This window comes from Antedon mediterranea, chromosome 9 (assembly GCF_964355755.1).
Source record: "Antedon mediterranea chromosome 9, ecAntMedi1.1, whole genome shotgun sequence".
In the NCBI taxonomy this organism is placed as follows: domain Eukaryota; kingdom Metazoa; phylum Echinodermata; class Crinoidea; order Comatulida; family Antedonidae; genus Antedon; species Antedon mediterranea.
Window position 1 is genome coordinate 21,865,153 of NC_092678.1, and position 24,284 is coordinate 21,889,436.

General features: G+C 34.7%; 1 protein-coding gene across 1 annotated transcript in view; it reads right to left on the reverse strand.

Annotated features, from left to right (window-relative positions):
• Window positions 1-24,284, reverse strand: part of LOC140058609 (inositol 1,4,5-trisphosphate receptor-like) — a 79,368-nt gene that overhangs the window by 54,899 nt on the left and 185 nt on the right. Inside the window, exons 2-4 of the mRNA XM_072104292.1 lie at window positions 23,861-24,121; window positions 19,771-19,841; window positions 19,143-19,258 (exon numbers count right to left, since the gene is read on the reverse strand). Of these exons, the coding sequence (XP_071960393.1) occupies window positions 19,143-19,258; window positions 19,771-19,841; window positions 23,861-23,964 (291 nt within the window). The 5' untranslated portion in view covers window positions 23,965-24,121. The remainder of the gene's footprint in view (window positions 1-19,142; window positions 19,259-19,770; window positions 19,842-23,860; window positions 24,122-24,284) is intronic.

Sequence of the window (24,284 nt, forward strand, 5' to 3'; positions counted from 1 at the left end):
AGTAAACAAACATTCTAAGCCAATATGCATGCAAAAACTTTATTACAATCAATAACTCAACTCTACCAAATGTCACTGTGAAGATATTTATTATATATAATGAATCTTATTCATTTCAAAGTCTCAAGCCATCTTTCATATTATAAATATTAACAACTATATTTTAATCTCTGTCTACACTCTATCAAACTAGTGTGATATGCCCAAACATGATAGTGATATGCACAAATATGGTACTGATATGACATCACCATATCCATATATGGGCACATCACATTTTTGTCACATAAGGTTTGATAGTGTAGACAGAGCTTTCAGATTCTTTGATTTTGGAAATTTAAAATTTTTTCTCATGTGTATGGTAATATTTTTGTATGCTATGTAAAATTAATGATGATGAGTGTACGAGGTATTAATAATAAACTTTAGACTGGCTAAAATATTATATCTACTGTAGGCTCGCCACTCAGCTCAAATATTTTTTATCTATGCATGTGGTAGAACTTGGGGGTACAGTAGGAGAATTGAAGGTGGGAGTTTGTTCTTTTGGAAAAATATTATTTATACTTTTTAGGGAGAATGTTTCCCATGTTTGTTCTCAATACGTTTTATGATTTAAAAAAAAAAAAAAAAAAAAAAAAAGGTGACTCAATCTTCAAAGCAATTATTCAGTTTCACCATTAACAATTCTAATCTCTGTCTACACTATCAAACTTTATGTGATGTGCCCATATGGACATGATGATGTCATATCACTACAATATTTGCGCATATCAATTGAACCCCATATTTTGGCATATTACTACCATATTTGGGCATATCACTACCAAATTTGGGCAAATCGCACCTAGTTTGTAGTGATAGAGTTTTACACTGGTACCTATAGACAGTCATATGATATTACAAACACATTTTCCTGAAATAAATAATATTTAAAGTTTGTTTCAATTTAGAAGTTTATGGGGCAGTTATTGTGATAAACAATGTGTAGGTAGGATTAATGAAAAATTGTTTATTAATAATTGAATAAACAGGTTAAAGCCAAGTTACTGCAGTATCTGCAGTAGGGTAGTTTGACATGGTCCCTAAACACAGTACAATATTTTGAGTTAAAATGATATCAAGTTGAGATGTAGTTTGGTTTTATAGCCGTCTTGAATATGAATTAGCTCTACTGTCGTAATATATTTGAAATCGTCATTAGAGATTTCTGAATTTCTGACATGCAACAGCAGAGCATAAAATGTTCTTAAACTGAAATAGGAAGAAGGTTGATATTATTATAACATGCAGCAACATTTCATTTCCTTTCCTTTACTGCATCAAGTAAACAATCTCTTTCTAATTTTTTTGTTCCTCTTATGAGTGGTATAATATCGGGAAAAAGTGTTTTTTTAACTTCTGAAGGGAATGCCTTTTGGAATGATGTTGTAACAGCCTGGAATAATCTGAATCAAAGTAATTACCCAGAAACAAATATAGATATCCCAAGAATATTTTTGTGGGGAAATAACGAAATAAAAGTTGCCAATAGGCCAGTTTAAAAAAAAAAATTGGTATGAAAGGGGAATAGTTTATATCAACGATGTATTACGTTCATAAAAAAAATTCTTTTATGTCATGGGAACATTTCAAAAAACATTATAATATTCAATGTAATTTTTTATAGTACCAAGGTATGTTTAATTCAATAAAACATAGTTACAATATAAGTAATTTGACTAAACTGCAAACACCAATAATTTCTTTTCACTTAGATATTTTTATTAAAAATCCAACTGGGTGTGAAGCTTTAAACAAATTTAAAGAAAATGTTTTTGTCAGACCGAAAAGTATGAGAAAATGGGAAGAAAAAATTAATGTCAATAAAACTGATGAGGAACTGAAACAAATGTACAAACTTCCTTTTAAATGTGTCAGACAAACAAACCTACAATGGTTCCAATATAGAATAAATAATAGAATAATTGCAACAAATGTTTTTTTGACAAGAATTGGTATTCGACAAAATGAAGTATGTACTTTCTGTGACAATGTACCTGAAACACTTCCTCATCTGTTTGTAAGCTGCAAATATGTAAAACCACTATGGTCAAATATAGAACGAAATATTAGTATTTCCTTTAAAAAAATAACTTTTACAATTGATTCGATTTTGTTTGGAGATATTTCACAATGTTTTTCTGTTAATACAATTATTATTCTTACAAAGTATTTAATTTATAAATGTAGAATTGGTAAAACTCTGCCATGTATTAAGGCTTTAAATATTTATTTACGAAATTATTTAATGATGTTAAGGTACAGTATATTGCAAGGCAAAATGGAGAATCAAATGATTTTGAGAAACAATGGGTAGACTTTATTAATTTATTGTAATATTAATCTTTTTTACTGATGTTATAGACACGTCTTTTAGTTTATTTTTTCCTTTTTTTTTTTTGTTTTCCCTCTGTATGAAATATGAATAAATAATTTAAAAAAAAGAAAAAAAAAGTAAACAATGATGAAGTTAACTATTCATAAAAATTAACAAAGACCAAATATACACAGTGTATAACAAAAACAATGAAGTTACTAAAGAAAAACAAAAAAGAACAATAGCGTTTAAGGAGTATCATATGTACTCAAATAATATCTCAATCAGAATTTTGTGTGAAAAAATAGGAGAATTATTATGGTAAAATTATTTCATAATCATATCATTATTAGCACCACATACTGTCTACAAAAAGATAATGTGGAATGATTTATTGGTGGGATTTAAAAGGTGTTTGTCTTAAAGTATATGTGATTACAATGCGACACATATTCACATGATCAAACAGCATAACAAATCAATTCATATATTACACAAACCAACAGTGGTGTTGGTAGTCTATGAGTGCTAGCTTACCTGGATAAACCGACAATAGCCTTTCTCCTTGAAAAGCGAGATATACCTCGAAAAGTAGAAATTTTCATTGAACACCCCTCTCCACAAATGGTACAGTCCATGAACCATGCCCTTAAGTGGGAGCCTCCCCACAAACCACCACTTTTCAAGGTATATCTCGCTCTCCTTGAGGAGAAAGGCTATTGTCGGTTTATCCAGGTAAGTTAGGCACGAAATAGACTACAGTATGTACTGTAATCAATGCATGCTGTTATCAATGTACTGTAGTCAATAATCAAGTCTTTCGGGCTAGTTAATCTATGTTCATTGAGCCCAAGAAGTGGGCTACTGTACAGGAAAATGATTTTTCCACCCCGTCAGGAGAGAAAGTACAAAAGGTTAAGCGAAATTATTACAGTCTAAAGGCTATTGTCGGTTTATCCAGGTAAGCTAGGCACTAAACATAACTAACATTGCAATGTAAGGATTGTAATGCCATCGTGTGACACTGACAGCAATAATTGTAGATATTTCGAGATTAATTATACTGTATCATCATCAGAAGTATTTTCATGTTTGAAGTAGTGGACCTTTGGATTAATGTACTGTAGATAAATTCAAGTACTCTTTTATATTTTTATGCGAGATAAATCACGAAATCATTACAGAATATTTCAAGTGTACATGTCTAAGTATCAGTCGTGATAACATTAATAAATAATTTATTTTTCCTTTATGCTTTTAAGTCAATCATTTGGTAATTATACTTATAGTCTATTGGTTTGTACATGTACTTTTTGTATAGTACATTTGCCTATGCAGCAACATTAATTTTGTTTTCAATTTCTCTTTTGTTTTTGTATACTGTACTATTGGCCAGTGACCGTATTCACCATTCACACTTACAATAGGTAAACACTAAGTTAAATATTTGCCCTTAAATAAAAAGAACATCATTTAAAGGAAATAAATAAAGTATTTATTGAGTTAAGTGAAATACTTCATAATAATATTAGGGAAAAATCTCACTTAAGTGTGATTGATGGCTACTGATCTTGCCCAACCTTGATGCACTGTAAATTGGGTATACTTTCTCTCAGGTTGTATAATGACTGGCTATGTATGTTCCTGCGCTAGCCTATACTGAGTATTCTTTAGTTCATTGACCCAAAAAAAAATGAACTTTGTAAGTTAATGACCACTACCTATCACCACACCTTAGTAGTGCAGTGTTTTAGACCAATAACCTATTACCAATATTTGCCCACTACCTAAAGTACCACTACGTATCACCACACCTTAGCAGTGCAGTGTTTTAGACCAATAACCTACTACCAATATTTGCCCACTACCTATGTAAAGTACTGAATACCATGACTTGAAATGCGACTGATATTAATAAACATATAATGTCAAGAACAGGTACACTACTGTTAATGTTATGTCTAAAGGCTATCTTAAACACAACCTAACTTAAAGCAACTACTGTAGTTGAGCAAGAGCGCTTACAGTATGTCGACTTTGAGCAACTGAATTGAACTACCGTACAGTAGATGTGCGAGCGCTTATACATGGGCAACTGAAAGCAAGGAAATCTAACAACAGGACACTGAGCTCGCCTTGCCAAGATAGGAACTCGTAACAGTCTTTTGATCTTATGTCTGGCTGCAAGAAATACCAACACTACTGTACTATGTACATATTCTCTTTGGTAAATAATGTAATATTCTTGTGTTGAGGGGTGTGGACTACTGTAGATCAAGTCGCAGCCACAGATAAATCCTTTGATCTCCGGAGCTCAGCATCCTGTTGTTAGATTGCCTTGCTGAAAGGAACTAAGCATTATGTGTTGACATTTTTTATGTGCCTGTCAGTTGCGGTCAGTTACGTCAAGTTGCTTGTTGTAGCTCTTAATGTCGACACAGTTGAGTTAAGTTCCGTGTCGACATACAGTAAGCGCACCTTAATTACTACTGAATAAAAATGCATCATGCTGTCGTCCATTAGACGAGCAAAAAAAAAAAGTGGTAATCTGTGTTCATTCAGCGATGATGGTAATTATTAAATTATCATTTCCTTTCTAACAAATATGGATTGTATGACATACTGTAGCAGGACTTGTCTTTTGAAAATCATAGGTGTGCTACAAATTGTAGATGTGCTGTTTGTATTTTCATGTGTAGAAGTTTACCAAATTAAGGCATGTTTTAAATCGCACTCCTCAAAGGCAGTTCAGGAGTGTGTTAGGTGAGTGATCGCACTCACCCGCCTTAAAAGACAAGGCCTTACATAGTACAAAAATAGATATATAGTAGTCAAGACTATTATTAATCTTCTGTTTTCTGTTTATAATAAAGTATAATGTATTGAAAACAATAATATGAGTCTTCTTTGTGTTACTTTTACTACATTTTTTCTGGATAAAATTATTTATATAGTAGAATAGTATACAAATAATGAATGTTTATGAGTGCAATGGTACAAATAATGGCACGAAGTGAATGATGAAAGGTTATATCAACGAGGCAAAGCCGAGTTGATATAACCTTTCATCATTCACCAAGTGCCATTATTTGTACCATTACACGAATACAAAACATTCATTATTTGTTTTATATAACATCTAGACGTTTTTTTTTCGTACACAAAAAGTACTATTTAACGATCGTTGAATAGTGCGTACTATTGCACGCCATGTGACCCACATTCGTCCAATCAAATGACAGGAATTTATATAGGTGTTATATAATAAGCTATATACTACTACTGTCAATTACATAGTTTACAGTACTAGCTCTCATACTATACTGTACTAATGAATAAGTAGTACTGTAGGGAGACAAACAAAACTGACCTTGTAAAAAATATTATACTGCTGTTACTGCAGTAAATCCATTTTTGTTTTTGCAATTACTGTATCTAGTTTTGTTGAGCATAGAGTACACACTGTTTATTGCAGTAAATTTGTTCAAGTAAAATGTAGTTATAATTGTCGGTAACTGCAGTAACTGCAGTACAGTACAGTAAAATAATTTTGGATTTCCTGCATTACAGTTACTACTAACTGCTACTATTACTAATGCACCATTTAAAAATATCACATACTGTGATAAGTGTGTGTATTTGATTTTAAATGACATAATATTGATTGGTACTGTACGTCATTCAACTGGTTTTAATATGAAATCTCATTTACTGAAGTGAAACCTACATGTTTATCGAATGAATGGTGCTCAGTGGAGTAATGAAAATTTAAGAGATTGTTCGACGCGTTCATCCCATTATGATTGTAATGCAATATTTTATTAAGTTTAGGATTTCAATTCATATTCAGGCCAATTAATTCTAAATCAAAACTGACTCGGTAGTGATAATTTATTATTACAGAAAAGGACTGGATTTACTGCATCAACCTCTTCCAACCAACCCTTTCCTCAATCCACTACAGGGACAGACATGGTCATATAGAAATTTATATGTAATTGCTAAGCACAAATGCCGCAATATAAGCGCAAATGCTACATTATAATAAGTGCAAATGCTGTGCCAATAAAATAAGCACAAATGCTTCAATATTAAGCACAAATGCCACAATATACTGTAGTCCTAAGTGCAAATGCCACAATATTCTGTAGTCCTAAGCACAAATGCCATAATATTCTGTAGTTCTAAGCACAAATGCCACAATATTCTGTAGTCCTAAGCACAAATGCCATAATATTCTGTAGTCCTAAGCACAAATGCCACAATATTCTGTAGTCCTAAGTGCAAATGCCACAATATTCTGTAGTCCTACTGTAAGCACAAATGCCACAATATTCTGTACTCCTAAGCACAAATGCCACAATATTCTGTACTCCAAGCACAAATGCCACAATATTCTGTAGTCCTAAGCACAAATGCCACAATATTCTGTACTCCTAAGCACAAATGCCACAATATTCTGTAGTCCTAAGCACAAATGCCACAATATTCTGTACTCCTAAGTGCAAATGCAACAATATTCTGTAGTCCTAAGCACAAATGCCACAGCATTCTGTACTCCTAAGCACAAATGCCACAATATTCTGTAGTCCTAAGTGCAAATGCCACAATATTCTGTAGTCCTAAGTGCAAATGCCACAATATTCTGTAGTCCTAAGTGCAAATGCCACAATATTCTGTAGTCCTAAGTGCAAATGCCACAATATTCTGTAGTCCTAAGTGCAAATGCCACAATATTCTGTAGTCCTAAGTGCAAATGCCACAATATTCTGTAGTCCTAAGTGCAAATGCCACAATATACTGTAGTCCTAAGTGCAAATGCCACAATATTCTGTAGTCCTAAGTGCAAATGCCACAATATACTGTAGTCCTAAGTGCAAATGCCACAATATTCTGTAGTCCTAAGTGCAAATGCCACAATATTCTGTAGTCCTAAGTGCAAATGCCACAATATTCTGTAGTCCTAAGTGCAAATGCCACAATATACTGTAGTCCTAAGTGCAAATGCCACAATATTCTGTAGTCCTAAGTGCAAATGCCACAATATACTGTAGTCCTAAGTGCAAATGCCACAATATTCTGTAGTCCTAAGTGCAAATGCCACAATATACTGTAGTCCTAAGTGCAAATGCCACAATATTCTGTAGTCCTAAGTGCAAATGCCACAATATACTGTAGTCCTAAGTGCAAATGCCACAACATTCTGTAGTTCTAAGTGCAAATGCCACAATATTCTGTAGTCCTAAGTGCAAATTTATTTATTTTATTTATGGCACAATATACTGTAGTCCTAAGTGCAAATGCCACAATATTCTGTAGTCCTAAGTGCAAATGCCACAATATTCTGTAGTCCTAAGTGCAAATGCCACCATATTCTGTAGTCCTAAGTGCAAATGCCACAATATACAGTACAGTACCTCTTACTGTACTGTACTATACTGTACAGTACCTCTTACTGTACTGTACTATACTGTACAGTACCTCTTACTGTACTGTACTATACTGTAGAGTACCTCTTACTGTACTGTACTGTACTGTACTATACTGTAGAGTACCTCTTACTGTACTGTACTATACTGTAGAGTACCTCTTACTGTACTGTACTATACTGTACAGTACCTCTTACTGTACTGTACTATACTGTACTGTACAGTACCTCTTACTGTACAGTACCTCTTACTGTACTGTACTATACTGTACAGTACCTCTTACTGTACTGCGCTGTACTGTACAGTACCTCTTACTGTACTGTACTGTACTATACTGTAGAGTACCTCTTACTGTACTGCACTGTACTGTACAGTACCTCTTACTGTACTATTCTGTACAGTACCTCTTACTGTACTGTACTGTACTGTACTATACTGTAGAGTACCTCTTACTGTACTGCACTGTACTGTACAGTACCTCTTACTGTACTATTCTGTACAGTACAGTACCTCTTACTGTACTGTACTGTACTATTCTGTACAGTACCTCTTACTGTACTGTACTGTACTATACTGTACAGTACCTCTTACTGTACTGTACTGTACTATTCTGTACAGTACCTCTTACTGTACTATACTGTACTATACTATACTGTACAGTACCTCTTACTGTACTATACTGTACTATACTGTACAGTACCTCTTACTGTACTGTACTGTACTATACTGTACAGTACCTCTTACTGTACTATACTGTACTGTACTGTACAGTACCTCTTACTGTACTATACTGTACAGTACCTCTTTAGTATAACTTTAATACAGTAAAGCACTGTGGGCACAATAATGGTTTTTACTGTAGAAGATTGTAAACGCAAAGTTTAAATGTGTATGCTGACACCTACAATAAATGGGTGAATTGATACTGTATGAATAGTTTTCAGTTTATGTAAACTTTTATGGTGTTTTTATCAAAACAACCCAGTTGATAAGAGCAACCTACTACAACAATGCTATCAACCCTCATGCTGAGTGCTGTTATTACTCTTTCAACTTGACCATACAGAGATAAAGGAATCTATCCTATGCTTGTGTACAATAAACTGTATGAATTTTATAAACAGTGGTAAAACATACTGTAGTGCTGACGTCAAGTGTGACATCCTTAGATGAGATTGCGGTCAAAAGCCTTCACAAGCCATACCTACATTTGTATGGTTTTGGTACTGAGTATTAAAGTTACATTTTACTACAGTAGTATAAATAACTATGGAATAATTCTTTTTTACTCCATGCTAATTAACATAAAGAAGCAGTACCAAAATCAATATAGAAATTTGTGTATTGAAAAATGTCTAAATTAAACTCGCTCACTGATGAAAGGTACCTTGCCGATCATAAACTATTTCAATTGCGCTAAAGGATTTAAAACATGAAACTCCAATTAGACTACCATATCGTCGTATTCCTCCTCATTCTATATCAAGTGTTAAGTCTATGTTACAAGAAATGTTAGACCAAGGAATAATTAGGCCGTCCAAAAGCGAATTTGCAAGTCCCATTGTGTTGGTCAAAAAAAAAGACGGGTCTTTGCGCATGTGCGTTGATTATAGGAAGTTGAATTTCCAAACGTTGAAAGATTCATTTCCCCTACCACGCATTGATGAGGTTCTAGAAGTACTCACTGGGTCTTGTTATTTTTCTATCTTAGATTTATCTCATGGATTTTTCCAAATTATAATGGCAGACGAATCTATTAATAAAACTGCATTTAGGGTTCCTTGGGGACTGTATGAATTTGTTCGTATGCCGCAGGGTCTGTCTAATAGCCCGGGAACATTTCAACGTGTAATGGAATATGTATTAGGCGACATGAATTTGACTCAGATTGTGTTGTACTTGGATGACATTTTGATATTTTCTTCTTCGTTTAAACAACATTTATCTAGATTAGAAAATGTGTTGTCCAGATTGTACTGTATAAGTATGGGTTAAAGGTTAAGGGGAAGAAGTGCGATTTCTTTAAGACGGAGGTAACCTATTTGGGTCATGTTATCTCATCTGCTGGAGTTGCTGTAGACTATGGGAAAATAGAAAAGATACTGACCTGGCCAACGCCAAAAAGTATTACTGAACTTAAATCATTTCTGGGACTCTCTTCATACTATCGAAAGTTTATTTGTAATTATGCCAAAATTGCTGCGCCCTTGCATTTGGTAACCCGGTTGTCTGACACACAAGCGGGGAAGGCCCACAGTTTTCGTTGGACTGAAATTGAAGAAGCCGCATTTGTTGAATTAAAAAATGCTTTAACTAAACCCCCAGTTCTTGTATATCCCAAATTTGATGAACCATTTGTTATTGAAGTAGATGCCAGTTTGAAAGGTTTAGGTGCTTGCTTGTTGCAGGAGTCTAATGGTTCTCTTCATCCAATTGCTTATGCAAGTAGAAGTCTTCGTGGTGCTGAATGCCGATACCCTGATTTATCGAGTTTTAAGTTAGAGTTGTTGGGGCTAAAATGGGCAGTGGTGGATAAATTCGCTTCTTACATTCAGGGTTCAAAGGTTACCATTTTTACTGATCATAATCCTTTAGCGCATTTAAAAACTGCAAAGCTTGGCGCTACAGAAATGAGATGGGTCTCTCAGTTAGCTATGTTCGATATTGAAATCAAATATAAGCCAGGTTCTAGCAACAAATGTGCCGATACTTTAAGTTGTCGTCCGATTAGTGTGTGTACGGATTTTAAGTCGGATCTAGGAGTTATCGCTTCATGTCTTAATATATATGTTGATTCTCATCTCTCAATTAATAAGTGTAAACCATGTATTGAAATTGATCAATCATCACGTAATATTAACAAAGCATTGTCTATTTTTCCTTCTTACTCCCATGAGCAGTTGGCAGAATGTCAGAAGAAAGATAGGGAATTGGGAGAAATCTGGAAATTATGGATAGAAAAATGGTGTCCTGGTGACCGCTACAATACAGATAATTCTAGAATGTTGGGCTGGTTGAGACAGTGGACAAGTTATAGAGAGATTTGTGGAGTTCTGTATAGAGAGATCAATGAGGATATCCATGGTAAAATTCATCAATTGTTAGTGCCTACTAATTTGCGCAATCTTTTTATAGATTTATGTCATGATAAATGGGCTCATCAAGGAGTTCAACGGACTATACAACTTCTAAAGCGTCGATGTTTCTGGCCAGGTATGAATGGTGATGTACGTACGCATATTTCCAAGTGTTTTAGTTGTGTATCTAGTAAAGTCCCTACTCCAACGGTCAAACCCCCTCTTCGTCATATTCTAGCCTTTCGTCCCGAAGAGATTCTTGCTATAGATTTCTTAAAGATGGATCGTGGAAAGGGAGGCTATGAGGACATTCTTGTTATGACTGATGTGTTTAGTAAGTTTTCATTAGCGGTCCCATGTAAAGATCAGACGGCTGATACAGTGGCTCGTGTATTGAGAGATAATTGGTTTTCCCACTATGGTGTGCCAGCACGGTTACATTCGGATCAAGGTAGATCCTTTGAGGGTAAAATTATTCAAGGTATATGTAGTCTTTATGGCATGACAAAATCTCGCACTACAGCGTATTGGCCTGCAGGTAATGGGCAGTGCGAACGTTTCAACAAGACCTTATGCAGTTTATTGCGTTCTTTAAGCCCGAAAGATTGACGCAAATGGCCCGAATTGCTGCAGCATATTGTGTTTATGTATAATTCCACCCCTCATACCGTTACAGGTGTAACACCGTATCTTCTTATGTTTGGTCGTGAACCATTAATTCCATTAGATCACTTTATTGGAGGTGCGGAGCAAGATTGGTCTGAGGATTATTTGACTAAAGAAGCTGATCTCATGAAGAGGGCATATGAAGTGGTTTCACGTAGAATCAAATCAGCAGCAGCTAAAGAAGAGCATCGTTATAAGTCTTGTTCTCCGACGGAAATATTAGAAATTGGTGATCGGGTTTTACTTCGTCGAAGACATTTTAATACTAGACATAAATTGGCTAATAAGTTCGAGGAGCACTCGTATATTGTTGAGACTATTAACAAAGAAGCAGACGTTTTTGGTATCCGCTCTGCAGTTGGGGGTCCTTTGAATTATGTTAACCGCAGACGATTGCGATCGGATCCTAGGAGTGTGGTGGAAGAACTGGTACATTTTGATTGGAATGAGTGGTTGCCGTATGATGGTCTAGAAGTGGATGTAAATTATAAAGATGAAAGTTGTGAGTCTGAATCGGACGATGATGTTGAAAGTTTTAAGATTGTTGTAGATGTGAATTCTGATCAATCAATAGATGTTGAGCGTGATGATTCGAGAGTAATTCCAAGGCGATCATCTCGTTTTACAAAAGGTGTTCACAAAAATCGATATCGCTTACCCATGTCCACTCTTAAAAAATAAATTTGTTTCGCTCCTTTTGGGTCAAAAGGGCATCCAAGCGGGGAAATTGTAATGGATCGGAAAGCTTCCGAAGTTTCTTATATCTACATTATTGGTGGCGCAATTTTTCGCATTGCATTGCTATTGTTCACTACTGGTATTCGCGGGCGTATTTGCATATCAGGTGAATGATTATATTGTATAGGCTGCGTGAGCGTTGGTTCTGCAGAAGTTGTTTTACCGTATATTTCGGTGTATAAGTCGCACTTTTGACACGCAAATTTGACCTCTAAATTAAGGGTGCGTCTTATACACCGAACATAAATGCCTCACCACACAGATTGTACATAGGCCTAGGCTATCGTCACCTCGTTTGCTAGGCCTGAGTAGGCTAAGCCTAGCTACAGTAACTAACTAACGTAACGGCCCGCGTAACGGCAACCTGCTTCTGCCTAGTTTTCAAGTCATTTTAGCATGATGTTATACTAAATATGATGAAAAGATTTGTTCATTATGGCGCTCCGATAAAATTTCATTTGTAAACGTTTACGTACGATTGGAATAGTATTTATTTATACAGTAGTTATACGCACGATCGCCGTACCCCAAGCGCAAGCCCTTCTTTTGGTGGCCACATGGTGTACGGTATTCGACTAGTATATTCTCCAGGTGATTATAGCATGGACCTAGCGTACACACTTCTCGGATACATAGATACTAATCGAATACGATTGTCCGTGAAAACGTGCGCCCTCTCGAAATGATCGAGCGAGGCTAGCCCACACACGTGCGTGTTACACACACGGTCATGCACTCGATGTTGCGGCGAAACTCATGAATAACAAGTTAGAAAGAACTTGTTGAGGCTGGGCGCGGCCGAGCCTAGGTAAGAAAAAACCTAAATAAAGGACGCCGTTGTAGATATAACAAAATATATTATTACAATAATATTGATTACAATTTAAAAAAACATTGTTTTGATGAAATATAAGGTGCGTCTTATACATCGACGATATAAAAAATACCGATATTTTACTCTCAGTTGGGGGTGCGTCTTATACACAGGTGCGACTTATACACCGAAATATACGGTAGTTGTTGTCTGAGTAAGACATGTTATATACTGTATTTCTTTAAAGTGTGGATTCTCGCCAATACTGTGAGTAGATATTTTCTATACAACCATAATGTTTTACAGTATTACTCCATGTGCATAACCGAGTTAAGTTGTTATCGTTCATTATTTGTAACGACCATGAATTCACTGTTTAATAATTTCTCTTTGATATACAGCTTTGTCTTATTAGATAGCATACATGTTGAAGTTAGTTGTATAACATGCCATGTTGAAGTTAATTGGATAACTTACCAGGTTGACGTGATTAGTAGTATGAAATTGGTGTATTGGATCCAGGTATAAGTTCGTTAAATGTTATATACAGTAATATTAATTGATAATTAGTGAAGTGACCATATTGTAGTAAGCTTGCTTGTGATTGTTTTTATTGTTGAATTATATTACACTGCTGATGCATAATAATTATGACGTTGTTTTATACAGGGTTTGTTGTTCCTGTTTAGAAAAATAAACGATACAGAGTAAATACAGCCTCATTTTGCGTATTGTTTCGTTGCATGGGATACATGGCTTCACAAACCAAACCTTAATGGTCTAAACCTAGCAAATCAATATTAAGGATTCCCGAACCACGACAAATTGGCGTTTTATTTATTTTAACATTACTTTTGGCTATTTTGACCCTAGTGGCTGCCTATAGACATAATACTATAATATCCGTATTCAACAAGTATTTTCCATCGATACTGATTTATAAAAATATTCACAAAAATTCTATTTCTTAGATCATTAATTCATGCAAAGGTGTTTTAACAATACTTTTGGTTATTTTGACCCTAATTGCTGCCCATAGACATAATACTATAATCTGTATTTCAACACAGACATGCATTGTCCATCGATATTGATTTATTGTCATAATAATTACCCGAGATTAATGAAAACAAGGAAAACAATACAATGTATTGTTGTTATAACTAACGAGAAATTGTTGATCATGATAGATTAGCAAACGGAATTTGACAATAAAAGTATTTCCATCAATATTGATTTTAATTATAACAGTTTAAATACCGGAAACTGGTTATTTTTGGCAATAATAATAAGTACATACAAACAAAAGATTGACAATTTTAAAATAATAAATAAACATGCATAATTAAAGCTCCATCCCCTACAATGTATGAACATCGTAAACTAGCTATAGTACAGACATAGCTTGTATACTGTAGTTGCTGCATTCATTGTCTTTCTGTTTTTGCCAGAATCTGTTAAATACAAATTTGGAAAATCCCGGTATTTTCACTGAAAAGTTACGATTCTTCCATTTGTTCTGGCCTTGACAATCGATCGAATAAGGGTGAATCACAGAAGAAAAGCGAAAATATCAATCTGCCGCACGCAATGCATGTTGGGCTTTATAGCGGGCTGCTTAAATTATTAGAATCAACTTATTTTTCACATTTTTAACCATTTAGGACCTGACCATAGTATTTACTGTACACATTAACTTGTTTCATAAAATAAGTAAAGTAGGAACAGGGCTTTAAATAAACGATTATTATTAATCATGCCTAGATTTTTAAAAAACAAAAAAAAATGTATTGAGGGGACATCATCGGGACCAACAAAGTGTCCCATAAACAAAATATAGCTGGGCAACTTTCATATAAAAATTCAGCCTTCGTAATTAATCTACAGTACTTACGCAAGGTCGACTAAGACGGAGATGACTGTAACATTTAGTTGGAAGGCTTGTCTATAATATGTCTTTGCCTTTCCGATCATTTAGCACTTCAAGCGTACAAGTTAATTAATGTTGGAATAAGTGCCTTATAATTGCATTATCACAAATGAAAAATACTGCATCACCACAAAGAGCTTTCTTGTTAAGACGTAATTATACTTAAAGTTCTATTGATTTCCATATTAAATTGGTAGCTAATTGCACCATAGCTGGAGGTATATTTTGAGAAGGTCTTGGTAATTGGAGCTTAGCATTACCAGCCAACAGTACTACTAATACGTTCTACATTTACGCGCAGTCTTCTGTAGAAAAACTGGAAATATCCAGGGACCATGCAATAACTATTCCACGTAAAAACAGACACAATTTTGCTTTTTTTGGAGACAGGGGAAAGACACAACTTTCAGAAGGGTATTTTCTTACGTTGCGTCACCTAAATCTATGACACTATGATACAGTAGATAGAGGTAGTTTGATTTTGAGAAGAACTCAGTAATTGGAACATACAGTACTAATTACGTTCTAAAAACACTGTATTGCAAAAAATATCTGTTAGACTAATTCCACGTACAATCTACGTTCGGACGATCATTTTCTTAACTGTACAGTACATTGCGTCACCTAAATTAAAATCTGACACTTATTTTTTTATGTTATTGTTAGTTAAACGAGTCTGGAAACTTTGCTGTTAAAGTGTTATAATAATAATTATAATATGACCTTGCTTGCGATATGGAAATGTAACTCCATGGATCTCAACATATGTACTGTACAGCACACTAAATTTCTAATAGGAGATTATACAGTTCTATTCTACTTGTATCTACTGTATCTATTAATGGAATCTACATACTCCTCCTATTGCATTATGGGATATACATTGAGCATGGGATTATAATGTACTTTGTCCTACAGTATAGTACTTTAAAGAAGAATCCTAGTACTGTAACTGTAGATATTTTATTGCCGAGAGTTCTAACAGATATTTTTTTGCAATACAGTATTTCTTAATAATAAACAGTGATTTAAAATGTGTTCACAGTTTTAAACAGTATGTGTTTTACTCTGAAGGACGGAAGTACTGTAGGGGATAGTCTTTTAATTTCTAGAACTTTCAACCTCTTTTATGCTAAAGATTAAAAGGAGAGGGATTGCCAAATTGTTGACACAACCTCAATGTACAGTTGATATCAAGTTAGGCATCACTATTCTTTATCATGCAAATAATTAACAGGAGTTTAAAATAAACAGGGATTACTTTATAGCCTGTACTGAAAGTAATCCCTGTTTATTTCTTCAAAGTGTCAGAATCAGTGAAATATATATATTTATACTGGGTAACCTCTTCAGTCAAAGACTGGTCTCCCAGAGGGCCCAGTTGGTGATCAGTGGCTGTGTACTAATACACCGGGGTAACCCCCTACTCGTCTCGAAAGATGTACTAGGTTCTTTAAAGTGCACACGAGCAAGTTGTGTACACTGGACCTACGGTTTATAGTCCTTATCCGAGAAGACTCGTTCTACCAGCAGAACCATGGAGTGAGTGAGCCTCGAACCCCTGCCGATGTTATGGCTACGTGATTACGGTTCCACTGTCTTAACCGCTCGGCCACTCAGTATTTTTTTCTTTGGTGGGTGTGTCCCACATTCTCTTTATAATAATAATATAATACAAGTTTCCTTGTACTGTAAATACAGTTAGGCTTAGCCTGTATTGTTATATCATTTTGCAGACCTTGATTTAAAAGGAGCGCCATGGACGCTCCTTGGCGCTCCTGAAAACGATCAAAGGAGCGCCTAAAATAGCGCTCCCCAACCTGTTACAGTGCGTCATAAAAATATATATAATGATAAGAATATTAACCCTGAATACAACACAGTCTATATATAGTCGCGCAAACGATCTTTGTTATGGCTACCCCCGATAGGCTAGGCGTGCCTACGATCTTTGATGTTGCAAGAAAAATATCGTAAACAATTCATTCTAAATATAGTATCAGAACGTTCAATCGGTCGCTCAAAAAGACTGCCGACAGAAGACTGTAATTATACAGACCTAGTTTTTTTGGTCACATGGCTGCTGGCATGAAACGCGATACTCTCTGCTCTGCTCTCTGCTACATCTCACACGAGAGGGTGGCTGCCGACGACGATACCTGGATTTTGTGTCACATGACATGAAACATAATACTCTCTGATCTGCTCACATTTTTTCCCCTCCAAATTCTGGTCGGGCCTTTTCTTATACACATGTCGTAATGTTAAATCTTATACTATAGTAATTATATATGGAATATATATTTATTTTGCATATATTTCGTTGGTGTCCTAGCCTTGGCGTCGTTGTTTTTATAATTCGCTAACCCAAGGTAGGATTAAATAATTTATAGTGTAGGCCACCGAAACTAGACTAGATAGCCTCGACTCTCTCTCTGCGTGAGCTGAGGTCCACGGACCCGATGTCGTCGCGTCGGCGGATTTCCGTCCAAATTAGGATAACCGATGCGTAGGCCTAGCTAGGGTGGCTACAAAAATTGACATTTACTATCTTAAGATAGGATTTTAATTAGTAAACAATACATTGTTTGTTTGCATTGTCCATGCTTCTAAGGGCGATGACAATGGTGTTTACTAACCCTACGAACCACCCTACGATCGACGCGTAGATAATTATCATAACAATACATCGTATTCGTAGACTACGTTCAGAGAACAATGACCTACGATCAATTTTACGTGCGAGAGTACCATTTCCGGCCATCTAGGTGTGTCATTTATCAAAATTCGGCTCCCTACAGGCCCAACCATGGTGGGCCTGTGCCTCGGATACTTAATCAAAATAATGGCTCTCCTCAACATATTGAGGAGAGCCATTAGGAGCTCTCCTCTTATATTTATAAATCAAGGTCTGATTTTGTTTTCTAACTTTAAGTTTTACTTTAATTTACTCTGGACGCACCTTCATTCAAGAAGTGTGCCACTGTTTCAAATGTGTAGCTTCCAAATAAATTATTATTACTGTATATTATTATAAAATGGTTAGGACACTACTACTAGCATCTAACTACTGTAACTCTTAATACTGTACATTTTCAGTATATACTTTATTGTACAACATGATAAATTGGAACTATATAGTTTAGTGGATATTATAATATACTGTAGAAAGTCAATGGTACAGTATTTTAAGTGACACAGATTAGAAATGAAATAATAATTATTATAAACAATATACAGTAACTGAATAGGAAAATTCACTACAGACTTTGAGACCATGATACTTGTACTGTACATGCACTATGTACAGTAATAAAGGACAATGTAGTATTGATACAGATACTAAGACTGTACTATTAAATAGCAAAGATTTATTATGAATTTTTAGTAAATTAGGAAAATTAATTAGACTTAGGCATTATAAATAAATACTGTAGATATGTACTATTATTAAAATCCTAACAACATGCAGATTCACAGAATTGTGTGTCTTTTTGGTTCGTTATTCGGATTACGTGTGAATATACCATTTCATGTACCATTAGTTGATCCCATTCATTGGTTAAAGAAATAAAGTAATATTCAATGGGATTGTTACTAATCAATGCACTACATAACAGGCCTAGTATAATGCAATATACAGTAACTGAATTAATCTGAGTGCCGCATTTAGCCAGTCTTTTGTAAAATTTATTAAATTTTTTTAGGTGAAAGTGGCAGGTTTTGTGTTAAATAACATCACTTGCATTTACTTTGGACCTAATAGGTGTGTTTAAAAAACATATTAATGACTGACCTACTGTATGTTTATTAAATGGAGGGAATATCTTTTCTATTTAACTTTATAAACATTCACTGTTCACAACTACAGTACTGTATAGGAAAGGTACAGTAGGCGAGTTATAAAACAAATAATGTCCTACAATGACCTGTATATTCATTGAATGGAGAGAATATCTTTCCTATATTCAACTTGAAAAACATTCACTGTTCACATTCAACTACTGTATTGGAAAGGTACAGTAGGCGAGTTATAAAACAAAATGTCCTACAATGACCTGTATATTCATTGAATGGAGAGAATATCTTTCTCTTTCAACTCATAACATTCATTATTTGTTCTATTTACCTGTAGCTTGGTAAGCAGGGCAACATCTGATGCTGAATTAATGTGAGGCTTAGCTGCTTTTCTGAATTGTTTCTGAGCAGCATACCGATTCATAGGCCAAATTTTGAAAAGACAATCTAAAATAAACAATATATTATATTATTTCTCGTCTTATAATTAATAATAATATTTATTTGGTCACCAATGAAAAATAACGAGGAGTGAGAATAGGATTCTGCACTTAATACTTCATACAATACTGTACAACGGTAATATTAAATACTTTAGAATCTTATATACTGTATACTGAGGAAATTAAATAATTGTACAGTATATGGTAAACATTAATAACAAATACTGTAAGTAAATGAAATAAAGTGTTAATAAATATTAAATTAAATACAGAGCTGTGGTTTTGTGGTCAAGATGTTTGCCTACCAATACACGGTTCTCGGTTCAAATCCACTCCCAGATTTATGTGAAACAATTTAATGCACATTCGACCATGCTAACATTCGTATCATACTGTTGACTGTCGGCACAATTGACCGTGCATACAGTGTACAATACAACTGTGCCTATAGTATAGCTTCTGAATGAGGAAAGTGATAATAAACTGATGACTATAAAATAAATTTGCTGGTCTCACCTCTAAATTTTTTAGGTGGGTTTCTGATGTCCCCTGCATCTGGTTGAACAACACATCTGTCATCAACCAACCTACACAAAATAAACATGAAAAACGATGAAGACAAAGTTGATTTGAAGATTTTTTTTAGTCTACTGAACATAACATAAAATATATTTTACATTCATAATTCAATAAATGAAATATCAGAAAACTAAAAAAAAAATGTTATTTAATAAACATTTTCAACATGTCTACTTTATGTTATGTTATTTATTTATTATTCAAAATTTTTTGTTTTGTTTTTGACAAAGTTCTGTTATTTATTTGTTAATTTTATAGCTTAAGTTAGTTAAGATAAAAGGTACCAAGCTTGATTACCTCCGGCTATATCTTGGCTACCTTTTGTATTGATTGTTTGATACAGTACAATAAAGAAGAAGAAATGGCCAAGAATAATATTGAAATCTGTAGTGTAATCTCTTCTACTGTGGACTAATTCAAAATAAACACGCATCCGTGATACAAACGATTTCTTTGTTATGGCATTGCAGAAAAAAAACAAATTGTGCCAAAATTACATTTAACATACTGTATATAAAAAAATTTATATAAAAAATTATACAATGTATACAGATATATAAATTCCATTTGATAGCAGTCCATACATTCAGAAAAATTTGCAGTTAAAATACAACATGAGTTTATTCTCGACATTATTCCACGTGGTAGAGTTTATTATAGTTAATTAACCAAGCCTACTGTACATATAATAATTATTATATAGTATAATAGTATTTACTGTATACTAAAAATAAAAAATAAAATACCGTATATTTCGGTGTATAAGTCGCACCTGTGTATAAGACGCACCCCCTTTAAACTGAGAGTAAAATATCTGTATTTTTTATATCGTCGATGTATAGACGCACTTTATATTTCATCAAAACAATGTTTTTTTAAATTGTAATCAATATTATTGTAATAATATATTTTGTTATATCTACAACGGCGTCCTTTATTTAGGTTTTTTCTTACCTAGGCTCGGCTGCGCCCAGCCTCAACAAGTTCTTTCTAACTTGTTATTCATGAGTTTCGCACCCGCAACATCGAGTGCATGGATATGATGACCGTGTGTGTAACACGCACGTGTGTGGGCTAGCCTCGCTCGATCATTTCGAGAGGGCGCACGTTTTCACGGACAATCGTATTCGATTAGTATCTATGTATCCGAGAAGTGTGTACGCTAGGTCCATGCTACTGTATAATCAACTGGCGAATATACTTTCGAATACCGTACACCATGTGGCCGCCAAGAAGGACTTGCGCTGGGGGTACGGCGGTCGGCGATCGTGAGTATAACTATAAATAAATACTATTCCAATCGTAAACGTTTACAAATGAAATTTTATCGGAGCGCCTAAAACAACTCCATATTAAAGCCCCATTCCCTACGTTTTTTAGATCTAATTTAAGATCACAAACTATATTTAATGTAAAAATAATACTATATGATCCTATTGCGATAACTTTTTTCGTCTTTAAACGGTTAAAAATGTGAAAAATAAGTCGTTTCTAATAATTATAGCGGCCCGCTATAAATCCCAAAATGCATTGCGCGTGGATTGATATTTTTGTTTTTCACCTGTAATTCGCCCACTTTTCGATCGATCGTGAGGCCAAAACAAATGGAAGACTCCTAACTTTTCAGCGAAAATACCGGGTTTTCCCCAATTTGTATCAACGGAGTCTGGCAAATATAGAAAGACAATTAATGCAGCAACTATACAACGTCAGGCTAGGTATATAGGTAGCGTACGATGTTCGTACGTTACCGATGTTTACCAGCTAGGCCTACAAAACTAAGCCTAGCTAGGCTAGGCCTAAGACCGTCCACGAGAGGTCGATCGCCGCGAGCTACTTAGGTAGTGCATTGTTTCTCACTTTTTATCATAATTTACCATAAAACGTACATTTAAGACAAGGAATGACATGGTTTAATGTTTTTAAAGTGATATATATGTATTATTTTCCAAAAAACGTCCAAAATTGCAGGGAAGGGGTCTTTAAATGAAGAAATCTTGTCATCATATTTAGTATAACATCACACTAAAATGCCTAGGCAGAAGCAGGTTGCCGTTACGTTAGTTGATGCATGACACAAACATTGCATTTTGGAAAAGTGAAATGCTAAGAAAATCGTCACTCCAGACATATTCTCTTATTAAGTCTAATCCGTGCCTTGAAAAATATTTATTGGATTGCACAGACTTTCTAGGATCTAGCCTCAAATTCAAACTACGTTCTAACACCCCTTCCTTTAGTTCACAGGAGTTGTAAGTGGCTTCCTGAATATGATGGTATCTGTAAAATGTGTAAGAATGGGAATAGAAGACATTCAACATTTTCTATTCACATGTAACCAACTCAATGGCATAAGGATTGAAGAATATACCAAATTAGAATATATGTTAATCGATATCATATCAATCATTTAGATGTATGGGAAAATTTTATCTCTGGTGACCTGAACACCAAATTAAATCTTGTATTAGGTGGAACTGATAACTACTATCATTATTGTATGACGTCGATTCCATATCAAATGTCTTTGATTGTTACTGTAAGCACTATGTTAAAAGAGCATGGGCACACAGATGTATTGTTCTAGGCGAGTAATGTTCATATCAATCAAACTAAAATGATTGATATCTATCTCATTATAGTGTTAGGTCTACATTGTTGTTGCCCAATAGAGAGAAATGGCGAACCGCGATGACGTCACTCAAATTTCACCGAGTGGGTATAGATTGTAAACAAACCATTTCGCCACATGTTTTTGTATGGGAAATTCCGATGGGTTGAGTTAAAAAAGTAGGTAGAAAAGAACGTTTAAAACACACATAATAGCAGTATCTTTTTTTTTTTGCAACCCCATAACAATTTTAATGTTATATGGGCAAATCTTAACATATTTTATTTTAATTTGGATTGAATTAAGACGCGTTTTTGTTATATACTGTACCCAGCTCTAGGCCCTAGATAGTTGGCCTGTATATGCTGTAGTACCTCGAGTACTCGAGCCTAGCACGGATCAGGGATTATCGGTTATTATAATAATAATAATAATAATAATATTGGAAATTCGTTATTGCATACTGTACTACTACTACTTTAGCTAGGGTGCTGCTAAGCCTCTCCTAGCTAGGTAGTAAGACTAAATAGAGCATCTCTAGTAGATGTAGGCCTAGCATTAGTTTCAGCTTGACAACTGCTATTTTGTTATGTGGCTAGTGATGCTTCCTTCCTGCAGGGGGCTATCGCCAGTAATGAATACTTGATAACACCATTCTACTATAATACTATAGGCCTAGTCTAATGTAGACCTACAGATATGAGATATTTTTAGGAATATGATTGTGAATGATGGATGACTTTTATACATAACAAGAATTATGAGCGTTACAGCAACAACATTGGTTAGACGACGCCATGATTCATGGGAAATGTGCCGCCCTCAACGGTTTGTTATGATTTTATACCCACTCGGATTTTAGACGCCGGTTCGCCATTTCTCTCTATTCATTTTATATTGTACAGTTCCTACCTATTCTATTATTGTTTATTTCTTGTAATTTTGTATTTTTAGGTGTCAGTGGGTTTCCTGCTGACTGTAGTGTTAATTATCAATGGTATTGTAGTTACTGTAGTTGAATTGTTTTGACATTTTGACCTACGTCGACTTTTTATTGTAATTGTTATTTACTATATCATGTTGTTTTTTGTTGTACATTTCATTTGGATGCTGCACCTTCCATTTGGTCGAGTGCCACTGTTGTAAAAGTTTAATCTCCAAATAAATTATTATTATTATTGTAGCTAGCCCGGCCTAGCCCACTCACTCAGGCCTAGCCAACGAGGTGACGATATGTACAGTCTGTGTGGTGAGGCATTTATGTTCGGTGTATAAGACGCACCCTTCTTAATTTAGAGGTCAAATTTGCGTGTCAAAAGTGCGACTTATACACCGAAATATACGGTACTGCTTATTTTTCTACTGTAATGTATTTTTTGTGTAGTTAGGATTTAAAACAAAAATCTAAATACTGACCCAAGTGTACTGATAAATCCATTAACACTTCCTTCTGCATATAATGAAACAATATCTCCAAAATGCAAGAAACTGCTACTGGTGGTGGTCGACAATTCCCCCATCCTCTCTTCTGGGTCCTAAAAATCCAGGCTTCAATTCAACAAATTGCTTTCCTTTTTTTATTTTCGTGAATCAATTTTCACTATAATTGTTGTGCCTGATTTATTAATTCCAATCCAAAAGCTGATTTACCATCACATAGTTATATCGCTGCATAGACTATTGTTCATTAAACGAAAATTAAAGTCACATAATTTTTAGGCTATAATTGTAGGCTGCCCTGCAGACAACAGCAACACTTCCGGGGTGCACGCACTGCCACCGAGCTCAAGCAGCCAACAAGTCCTAACAAAATCTAGGTTAGGCCTAAGAAGACCAGGCT